Source organism: Gobius niger, assembly GCF_951799975.1.
Source record: "Gobius niger genome assembly, chromosome: 3".
In the NCBI taxonomy this organism is placed as follows: domain Eukaryota; kingdom Metazoa; phylum Chordata; class Actinopteri; order Gobiiformes; family Gobiidae; genus Gobius; species Gobius niger.
The window spans coordinates 41,551,502-41,562,953 of record NC_136854.1 but is presented as its reverse complement, the minus strand read 5'-3'; the positions used below and the strand labels follow the sequence as shown (position 1 = coordinate 41,562,953).

At 43.1% G+C, this 11,452-nt stretch overlaps 1 protein-coding gene across 1 annotated transcript in view; it reads right to left on the bottom strand.

The window, feature by feature from the left end:
• Positions 1-1,986: 1,986 nt before the first annotated feature.
• Positions 1,987-11,452, bottom strand: part of tmem132a (transmembrane protein 132A) — a gene marked incomplete at its 3' end in the record, with an annotated part of 31,383 nt that continues 21,917 nt past the window's right edge. Inside the window, exons 12-14 of the mRNA XM_079553725.1 lie at positions 9,976-10,195; positions 7,626-7,817; positions 1,987-2,880 (exon numbers count right to left, since the gene is read on the bottom strand). Of these exons, the coding sequence (XP_079409851.1) occupies positions 1,987-2,880; positions 7,626-7,817; positions 9,976-10,195 (1,306 nt within the window). The remainder of the gene's footprint in view (positions 2,881-7,625; positions 7,818-9,975; positions 10,196-11,452) is intronic.

Below are 11,452 nucleotides of genomic sequence, written 5' to 3'. Positions count from 1 at the left end.
TTTTTGTCACATTTTTGTTGAATTTTTGTTGAATTTTTGTCACATTTTTGTCACATTTTTGTCACATTTTTGTTGATTTTTTGTCACATTTTTGTTGAATTTTTGTTGAATTTTTGTTGAATTTTTGTCACATTTTTGTCACATTTTTGTTGAATTTTTGTCACATTTTTGTTGAATTTTTGTCACATTTTTGTTGCGTTTTCTTCTAATTTTTGTGGCTGTTTTGGTGCTTTTTTTCCCCCCAAGAAGCTTTTTGATTAGGGTAAAGCCAAACTGGAGAAAATGGGATCCGTTCAGGTGGGACTTAAGAGGTTAAAGAATTATACAGGCTCATGTCCCCGTCTCCCACGGTGTGACCCGGACTGGGGTCACGAGCCCAGTTAACTGTTATAATGGGGGTCTAAAAGGTTGAGAACCACTGGTATAGAGCATAAAGTCGATTCCATTTGTAAACTCGCTTTTGTTAGAATTTGTATAGATTTTTGCGTTTAATTTTAACAACCAACGCTTTAATTAAAGATTTTAGAATGAAGACTTATTTCTAAACTCGGGAAAACACATAGCAGAGGATGGTTTCGATCCATCGACCTCTGGGTTATGGGCCCAGCACGCTTCCGCTGCGCCACTCTGCTCATGGAGACTATCCTTACGTGACGTGAGTATTTATCATTAATACCAGCGATGGCGTTTAGATTGTTATTTATCCTGATTGAAAGCGTGACTACGAGGACGTACGATTTCCGCAAGAAACGAAATCATTTTCTTTTTCAATCGAACAGTTACAACACGGCTACAGTGCTGTGTTTGCAGTATGCCGCCACCCGAGGGCGCGCTTTGTTCACTTATTCACCTTATTCCGGAAGTTCGTGCGCCCGCCCCTTTTCTCCTGTCTGTTAACGTGGGACTGGAGAAGTCAGGATAAAATCGGTCACTACACGAAAACAAAGCCGTTTTTAGGCCACGCAGGGACACGGTTTAGCGTTGACATGTTTGTGCAAATGAACGTTGGACATTTTACACAAATCAATCGACTAAACATAAGATTTTAGTGGCGAAAATGAACGGGCTTCGCGCTCGACCGGAAGTGTCAACAAAACGGAAGTGCCGAGACGAGGCAAAAAGAGGCAAGTTTTTTTTCTTTGTACCTCAGCAAATTTGTACTTTTTTTTGTTTGTATTTGAATAATAATAATAAAATAAAAAAAACCTTAGCAAATGTATTCTCTAATCTCTTACAAAACTGAACAACTGGTTGTCACGGCAGCATACGTTTTCCCTCCACTTTTATTTAAACAGGTCTATACAGAAAAATCAATACAAATCCACATTTTAATTGATTATACCAGTGGTTCCCAAACCCCAGTCCAAAACGATGGCCCACACAAGGGTATCAAAACATGAAAATAATTGCAAGTATAAGTATTTATTGGAAACACATACACTGATATTGGAGTGTTAAAGCTGCGGTACCTAATTTTTCCAGTTCAAACATTGACATTTTTTGTTTGTTTCTAGCTCTCACGGTCTCTCCTGTGTTTTCAAATTGTTCAAAGAATGTAATTATATGCACATTTCACACCCGTATACAGCATTGAGTGGTGACAAACTTAGCAAATAAAATAAAACGTTTTAAGTTTAGCAAAATCATAACTTTCTTTTGTACAGGTGTTTTATACACTGGAGGGAGGGGGAGCGGAGGTGAAGGAGGTGTCATTTTGTCTGCCTGGTTCATCTTGTGCTGTAACCGCTGTCACAGCATCATAAATGTGTAGTTTTGTGCTCGGGGCGGCGAGGAACAGCGCCCACTGTTCCTCGCCGCCCAATGGCGCTCTGATATGGTATAAAAACGTAAATCCGCCATGATTTCCCCCACGACCGTAGATCCATGGACCGTAGTCATTATGGTAAACGGGGAGGAGTGAGCAGAAGCTGTCCATTTATATATACAGTCTATGGGACGGACCTATTGTTCCATTCACTGTATGGATCAACAAATAATCTCCACCTCTTTTTCTAATTCCACTATCGTCCCATGTTCCGGCTCAACTTTAGCTCCACTCGTGGCATCGTTTTTCTCATTTTCCTCGCAGACATCTTCGTTCATCTGCGCGTCGCCTTCCTCCTCCGCCGTCTCTCCGTGCATCTCGTCGCATTCCTCCGCATCGAACTCCTTTGCTTTCCCTCCGTCCCTCAACGCACACGGCAGGCAGTTCGCCAAAAACAAGATCACGAACAGGCAGACTAGCGACAGCACGGCGCCCAGTCCGACCTCCAAATCGAATTCTCCGTCCGCGTCCTCCTCCCGTCGCTCCTTCTCTTGACTCGGCGCGAAGAAGACCGAGCCCTCGCCGTGGTTGGGCATCAGCACCGCTCTCTCTAAATTAAGACTTCGGAGCACATCCCCGTGGTTGCCGGACGGTTTGGTTTTTCTCGCGAACTCTTCCTTTTCTTCCTCCAGATTCGCCGCGTAAACGTCGCCGTCGACTTCCGCCAAATTGTCGCTGAACTCGAACTCGAAGTCGTCCGGGTTCAGAGTGGGCGAGAGGTAGTCCATGTCCAAGTTGACGCGAATCCAGCCGGATCCTCGCGCCAGTCTCCGCAGACCTCCCGGGTTGTCGTCGTCGTCGTGGTCGTCGTCGTCCTCGGTGAGCAGGTTGGAGGTCAGCGGTCGGTCGTGGCACGTCGCGACCATCAGCTCTGTGCGGAGGAGCGGGCCGCCGCCGTCCCCCGTGGCGAAGATGCGCTGCCGAGATCCCGGAGACACCACGAGGACGGTGTCGGCGAGGGACGAGAGGCGGAGGAACGAGGGCACGTCGCTGTAGCAGGAGAGCAGGGAGGCCGTGTCGTCGCTGAACTGCAGCCAGACGCTGATGGAGGCCTCCTGTGAGGGAGACGGAGGGTTAGTTACACAACCAGGGCCTGTTATTACACTGCCTATTCCATAAAAAGGTCACCAGGTGGATTGGACTGTTATGATCTGGTTCTATGTGCCCAAAGAATGAGATCAGCTTTGACGACCTGAACTTCTTTAAAGGGATATTTCAGGATGTTTGACATAGGGCCTCATTTCCTAGTTATCCAGAGTGTTGCTGATTTCTGGAGATATATTTTTTTGTAATTCAAGCAGTTCTTATATTTGAAGAGTTTCGTGGCGCTAGGCTAGTGCAAGGCTAGTGCATTTCTATGGTATCAGCTAGCCTGCATTAAAAACAGCCTGACCCGCTCCACAGAGCACCTGAGGCAAATCACTTATAACACCAGACTAACCATATAAATGTCTGTGTCCATAGAGTAATTTTAACCATTTTGCATTTGAAATACCTCATATTTGAGCAGCATCAGCTTCGTGGTTGTATAAGCTACACGGCGGCGGAGTGATCTGCTTGAAAATAGTCCCTCAAAATGCGATCATTCATGTGATGCAAGGTCAGTTATATTCCAAAAATTATTCTATGGATACAGACATTTATATGGTTAGTCTGGTGTTATAAGTGATTTGCCTCAGCTGCTCTAGCTGCAGGCTAGCTGATACCATAGAAATGTGCTAGCCTTGTACTAGCCTAGCGCCACAAAACTCTTCAAATAAAAGAACTGCATGAATTACAAAAAAAAAAATATCTCCAGAAATCAGCAACACTCTGGATAACTAGGAAATGAGGCCCTATGTCAAACATCCTGAAACATCCCTTTAATGCCCAGGTTATTCCATCAATGGATTTCCTATTCCCTGATAGCACTGGCAGTCGGGCATATTCCAAGATTGTTAGAGGATAACTTTAAAGCAGTACTAAGTAACTCTTCCCCCTAGAGGCCATAAGCGCAACTGCAGGTGTAGTAGCAAGTTCCGATTTTTTGTCTTGGAGAGTAAATACTACGCTGACAGCAAAGGCGAAGGGAGAGAGGGTTACTGTGCATCCAATTATACAATGGAAATATTTTTTTTCACTCAAACTTGGCTGTAAATACTGTTTAAAGTGACGTTAGCCCGCAGTTAGCTTTGCCCGTTAGCCTGTTAGCTTCTTCTGCGTGATTCCATTAGTGTGTATTGCTTTCTCCGCACCGGGGGCAGTCAAGTTGCAAACATGGTTTTCTGGCCAGAGACACCAGGGGGAGATGAAAGACCCTCCAATCATCCCATAAACACTTGTATCACCCCCACAGGGACTACGGAACGGATTTATTAAGGTAAACAAGTTACTTAGTACTGCTTTAAATCACTATTCATCAATACTGGGTCAAGCTGTAAAGTCGTACTATCTCTGTCATAGCCTTGACTGTGGTGCTCAGACTCTCAGCCACTGAATGTTTTGCTTGTGTATCAGTCTGACGCTCTGAGAGGGTATTTATCCCTTTTCTGTGGAAGCATGGACAGACTTGAATGGTAGGACTAGAGCAAAGTCTCGAATTCATGTCTCCGGGTCCTGCACCGATGGTAAATAAACTTCTCCTGTATAAGACATCCAGACTGCTGCCTATTCTTCATCAATCCTTTCGAACACCATTGTTAATTCAAGTTTCAAGTTTAATGGTTTTGTATAGCCCAATATCACAACAGAAGTCGCCTCACAGGGCTGCACCAAACATAAAGCCAATAACACAGAGCAATAAATATGACAAAGTAATTCTCTAACAAAGATGACAATGCCAGGATTCATCGGGCTCACATTGTGAGAGAGTGGATCGGGGAGCATGAGATGGATTGGCCGCCACAGAGTCCAGATTCTTTGGGAATCATTTGCCACAGCGAATGCAGGCTATCATAAAAGCAAATAGGCCCTATGCGCACTCCGAAAGTGATCTCCAAACGCCACGGTCCTTCCTCTTTCGCTGTTTTCTCAATAAGGAAATAAATAAATCAATTTTTCACAGTGGTGCCCCTAGGGTGGCCTATGAGGAATTCTAGTGAGGCACCAGGGCTGGCCAATAGGCGTGTAAGTCTTCAGGAAAAAATACTGTAGTCTTTGGAGGGTCCGACAGATCCAGACTAAGAAACAACTTCTACTCTTAGACCGTTCATCTTTGTTCAGCTGTTGAAACCAGCTCTCTACGCTGCCGATGTGAAGATTTCCTACAGTCCAATCCTTCCTGGGTCAGACTGCTCCTAAACCAGTGGTGTAGTCTACGTGATACGCAGGTATACGCCGTATAACCACTAGAAGGCCTGCAGAGTTACCGTATAACCACTACAAAGTAGGAAAAGATACGTATCACCAGGGCTGGACTGGCCATCGGGAGATTCGGGAGTTTTCCCGGTGGGCCGACGTACTTTCGGGCCGGATGGGCCAATCACACCGAAATAAGGCCCATAATACCTTGCACCGGCCCACAATTAACGGGAAAAGCCAAAAGATTCTCTATCATTACATTTATGCAATTGCACAACTCCTCCTCTTGAGGGATGTGACGCTTTTTATACCCCTCTAGTAGCACGCTTTCTTGAGTCATGGTTCACAGATAATCTGGTATAATGAGCGATGGGCCTCTGGGACATAACACTCATGCCCCTCACATTGCGAATATAAGAGGAAATAGTTTATTGTAACTCCCTCCAGGACCCAGAACCTTAGACCTCTATTTCTTATACATTTTAGACAAATGTTTGCAAAGAAGTGCATGCTGGGAGTTGTCAGGTGACTCCGTCTTGCCCCTCGTCGTCAGTGCAGTTTGTAAATCTTCTAGTTTCCATTGAAAGGATTTACAATGTTTGGCCTTTTTGGGACTTCTATTCTCACTCCACACCTCCTGAACTCTGTGGTGAGTTTTACCATTTCATCTTCATCTACAGTGGGATCATTTGGTTGGTTTTGAGAAGTTTATTTGTGTTGCAGTCGCGAGTGGAACTTCATTAACGGAACACACATTTTAAGATTGTTAAGTAATTTTACAAAAGTTCCGTCAAGTTATAAATGACAAGATTAAAGTGTTGAGTGTTATGAGGCGTTAGCTTGAATTCTATTATTGTCCTCGATTTGTAGCTTATACTGTTTTAGTTCAAGCCAAGGTTTTATTGTTTTGCTCATCACCTCGACAATTGCATTGAATATGACTGTTTTTTTTTTTTGGAGGGCCGGTCTTGACCCAAAAGTCCCGGGCCGATTTTTTCTGCCAGTCCAGCCCTGCGTATCACTTATTTGCGCAGTGTTATTTTTGCGTTTTCTGTCCGTTTGGAGACCAGCACAAACTCCACCACAAACTATTTCCTCCCCTGAAAACGAGAGATCACAGACTCATCCCTCTCTCTCTGTCTTTTTCTCTGTCCCTGCCGACAGACCGACTGTTCCCTCTCAGCTGCGCTCCGGTGCACATGAGCACAAAATAAAACCCGGCCTGAGAATAGCTGATAATAACAGAGGCTTATTAACCGTCCTCACGGCGCTGGAGGAGTCGCGTACGTCTCAGCTCATAGACACTTTCCCTGTTCATCCCCGCTCTGGGAGTCCACAATGCCGAACGCTTCTCCCCCTCCCCTGCAGCAGCGCGTGAGAGCGGCTTTGGGCAAAGGCAGTGACAGGTGCAGGCGGGAAACAATCTGTATCACAAAGCGCTGAAGTCCACGGGAAAGACCGCGTAGACTGTTCCAAGTGTGCGTTTTACTCTCAGACACTGAAGATGTCCCTTGACAGAGACTGAAAAGTGGATGTGCCCCGCCCCCCTGACCGAGCCACGCCCGCCCACAGCGCTGACCGAGCCACGCCCGCCCACAGCGCTGACCGAGCCACGCCCGCCCACAGCGCTGACCGAGCCACGCGTGCTCCTGTTCAATAACATTTATATTCACAGTTTGGTTTAAAATCTATTTAATTCTCTGATACATTTAATACGTATTTAATACGTTTCTTACGTATAACATCTGAAGGAATAACAACCTTACAAGTAGTACAGAACCGAGCAGCTCGAATGGTGCTCGGCTGTGACTACATGACAAGCACAAAAGAAATGCTGAGTAAACTAAAATGGTTGTCAGTGAAAAACAGACTCTTGTACTCTCTGTTATCCTCAGTAAAAAGTATTATGTCAACAAGATGTCCAAAGATCACTTATGAAAATCTCCTGTTCAGCCACGAGAAACACAAATATAAAACCAGACGTGCAACGGCCAGAAAATTTCTCTCGCCAACAGTAAGATGGAATAGCATCACGAGGACCTTCACATACAGAGCTCTGCAGGCATGGAATGGACTTCCAGATAGTCTAACGCTAGTGGAGGACAAGAAGAGATTTAAATTGTTACTGAGAAAACTCTTACAAACAAATATGTTTTGAATTTGGCGAATGAACGTGTCATGTGATATTCCTTTCTGAATGCAAATATGTGCTACTTTTATGTACAGCTTTTATAGGATTTTAGTAGGATATGCAAATGTACTGATACACATTTTTGTATGGATTTAAATACTGTTTTTACTTTTTGTGAATGGATTTAGTGGGACCCCAGGAAGAATAGCGACAGCATGACTGCGCTAATGGGGATCCTTTCGATAAACAATAAAACAATAAACAATATTAGTAATAGTATGTGACGGGCTATTTTTTTTCAGCGCATATATCCCCCACGCCTGCTAAAAAATACAGTATACCCACTAGAAAATTGAAGACTACACCACTGTCCTAATCCCTGACTTTTACCTGGTGGTAGTTGTACAGGATGTTGTAGGCCGTCACTGTGGATGTGATGATGTCCGGGTGCGTTTGGCTGGAGCTGAGCGTCATCCCGAGTCCACTCACCACCTGCACCGAGAGGTCACCGGGGGCGACGGGGTCCGACGTCACCGCGAGGTCACAGCCGCCCAGAGTCCCGTCCCACTGAGCCGACACCACCTGGAGACGAGTCACAGGGTCAACATCGGCTGAAGGCCAGACGCTGCAGGTGAACGGGGGAAACTGACACCTTTAGAGAGACTGTTTGGATAATCTATGGACTAATTGACTCATTTTGCCGTTTATTTGGACCTATATATGGACCTTTATCAGTGTCTGTACTAAATAAAGAATGAATTTATAGATAGCAATTCGAAACTTGCTGTGGATGTATTTATTTATTGGTTTATTTGGTAGGGACAGTGCATGTTAAAGGGACTATAGGGAGTTTAAAAATGTTAAAATTAAGTATTTTCCTCCCCCTACATGTTCCAGCCATGTCCTAATGTGTAGAATGAGCTCAGACCTGTTCACCACAACTGCCTCTAAAATCCTGTACGGTCACTCAAAAAGGTGTCACTTCGAGTGCAGTTATACATATGGCCTGAGGTGGCAGTAGTGAGCATAAAATGGCGAACTTGCATCCAGCCCCTTTAAAGCAGTACTAAGTAACTTATTTACCTTAATAAATCCTTTTCGTAGTCCCTGTGGGGGTAATACAAGTGTTTATGGGATGATTGGAGGGTCTTTCATCTCCCCCTGGTGTCTCTGGCCAGAAAACCATGTTTGCAACTTGACTGACACCCGTGCGGAGAAAGCAATACACACTAATGTAATCACGAAGAAGAAGCTAACATGCTAACGGGCAAAGCTAACTGCGGGCTAACGTCACTTTAAACAGTATTTACAGCCAAGTTTGAGTGAAAAAAAATATTTCCATTGTATAATTGGATGCACAGTAACCCTCTCCCCCTTCGCCTTTCCTGTCAGCGTAGTATTTACTCTCCAAGACAATTAATAAGTTAAAAAATCGTTACTTGCTACTACACCTGCAGTTGCGCATTTGGCCTCTAGGGGGAAGAGTTACTTAGTACTGCTTTAATGAACATCAATTATTGATCATTAGTTTTTTATTTCTTGTAAAAATAAAAATTTCGCCTTGTCTTTAGCAGTTCAAAGCTCAATAAATCAGGCAAGGAATTATACATAAAGGGGAGTCAGAACTATCCATTGTGAGAAGGACATGTCCGCTCCACTTTTGAAAAGTGGTTGTTTTGTCGCCTCCACTTTGCGTGAATTATCATTGACTGTGCATTGACTTGGATTTTTGACATAAGGCCTCATTTCCTTGTTATCCAGAGTGTTGCTGATTTCTGGAGATATTTTTTTTTGTAATTCATGCAGTTCTTATATTTGAAGAGTCGAGTGGCGTTAGGCTAGCGCATTTCTAGCCTGCATTAAAAACAGTGTGACCCGCTCCACAGAGCACCTGAGGCAAATCACTTATAACACCAGACTAACCACATAAACGTCTGTGTCGATAGAATAATTTTTGGAATATAGCCGACCTTGCATCACATGAATGATCGCATTTTGAGGGACTATTTTCTAGCAGATCACTCCGCCGCTGCGTAGCTTATACAACCACGAAGCTGAAGCTGCTCAAATATAAGGTATTTTAAGACATTTATATGGTTAGTCTGGTGTTATAAGTGATTTGCCTCAGGTGCTCTGTGGAGCGGGTCAGACTGTTTTTAATGCAGGCTAGCTGATACCATAGACATGCACTAGCCTTGCATTAGCCTAGCGCCACGAAACTCTTCAAACATAAGAACTGCTTGAATTACAAAAGCATATCTCCAGAAATCAGCAACACTCTGGATAACTAGGAAATGAGGCCTTATGTCAAAAATCCTGAAATATCCCTACGAAAACAGGAGGCTTATTGTTGGACAGACTGACAGATTTGACCAAACCGAAGCACAAGGACACTCGTGCATCGTGTTTCTGACTTTTGCTCGTATTATTGCATGGAGGAGCACGGTCCGCGGCAGATGGACAGCGTGTATCCCAGTCTTCATCGCTGCAAAGGGCCTGACTAGCGACATTATGGTAAGGACAGCTGTATGGATGTGTTTGTAACGTGGGTGATGAAGCTTGAGTGAAGCACTTGGTTTGGGGAAAGTTTGGGGAAACTCCCCCGGGCTAGCGCGAGTGTTCACACAGTCAACGAGCTTATTAAACCTCAGTGTCTGGACTCTAACTTAGTTGAATAATATCAGAGTAATGCAAGATGCTTGGTTAGCCCTATAACCCTCTCGACACGACAGTTTCTTACGTATAACTTCGTTTTCCCGGGTTGCCGTCCGATCACGGTGTTCAGTTTGCCCAGCGACGCCACGCGAGGGTCTTCGATTCTCAGCCAATCGCGCACGAGCTCTGTGACGTCGACGAACCAATCGGAGGAGGTCAGGAAGTGCTTGGTTTCGCCCCGAGAGTCCAAGGCCCGGAACTGCGTCAGGACCTGGACCGATGTGCGCTGGAAAACCGGCTCACAGCTGGAACGGGGAACACAACGATGGGATTAACAGAGGCAATCTGAAGGCTGGCAGTTTAGTACAAGACATTACATTCTTCATTCTTCTTCCTGAGCTTGATATTTTTCAACAATAGTACATTTAAGCTGCCTTTTAAATGTTTTAACCTCGTACTTTGGCTGCTTTTCTTCCCCAAGAAGCTTTTAGATTTGGGTGAAGCCAAACTGGAGAAAATGTGCTTTGTTCAGGTGGGGGTTAAGAGGTTAAACACGTTTGTATTGTATTGTTGTACATTGTTTATTATTATTATTACTGTTGGAAACACAATCTAGACATACCGGTAACTGAATCCAATACATCTCTGTTTTCAACCCGGTTTATTCCCTGTTTGAGCCTGGTCTATTCCTGGTGGTGCTTGGAAGATCATAAGTGCCTTTTGCCTACCTTTTCTTTTCACACATTTTAACCTCTTAACTCCCGCCTGAACCGAGAGGATCTTTTTCCTCACGTCATGAGATTTTTTGTTTCCATAGTTTTTTTGTTGGGTGTTCAACTAATTTTTGTAGCTTTTTTGTAATTTTTTTGTAATTTTTGGTCAAATTTGTTTAAATTTTTTTCATCAATTTTTTATCACATTTTTGTAATTTTTTGGTCACATTTGGTCACATTTTTTTCATTTTTTGGGTCATTTTTTAATCAAATTTTTGTCTTTTTTTGTCACATTTTTGTCATTTTTTCGTAATTTTTTCATCAAATCTTTGTCATTTTTTGTCATTTTTTGTCACATTTTTGTCATTTTTTTGGTCAAATTTTGGTCAAATTTTGGTCAATTTTTTTGTCATTTTTTTTGTCATTTTTTGTCACATTTTTGTCATTTGTTTCGTCAATTTCTTATCACAATTTTATCACATTTTTGTCATTTTTTTGTCACATTTTTGTCATTTTTTTAGTCATTTTTTGGTCACATTTGGTCACATTTCTGTCATCTTTTTGTCATTTTTTTAATCAATTTTTTGTCATTTTTTGGTCACATTTTTTTGTCATTTTTTGGTCATTTTTTTGTCATTTTTTGGTCACTTTTTAATCAATTTTTTGTCATTTTTTGGTCACATTTGGTCACATTTTTGTCATTTTTTTTGGTCAAATTTTCATCACATTTTCTGTCACATTTTTTGTCATTTTTTGGTCAAATTTTTGTCATTTTTGTGGCAGTTTTTTTTTTAAATTTTTGTCACATTTTTGTCATTTTTTGTGTGGCATTTTTCAAATCATATTTTT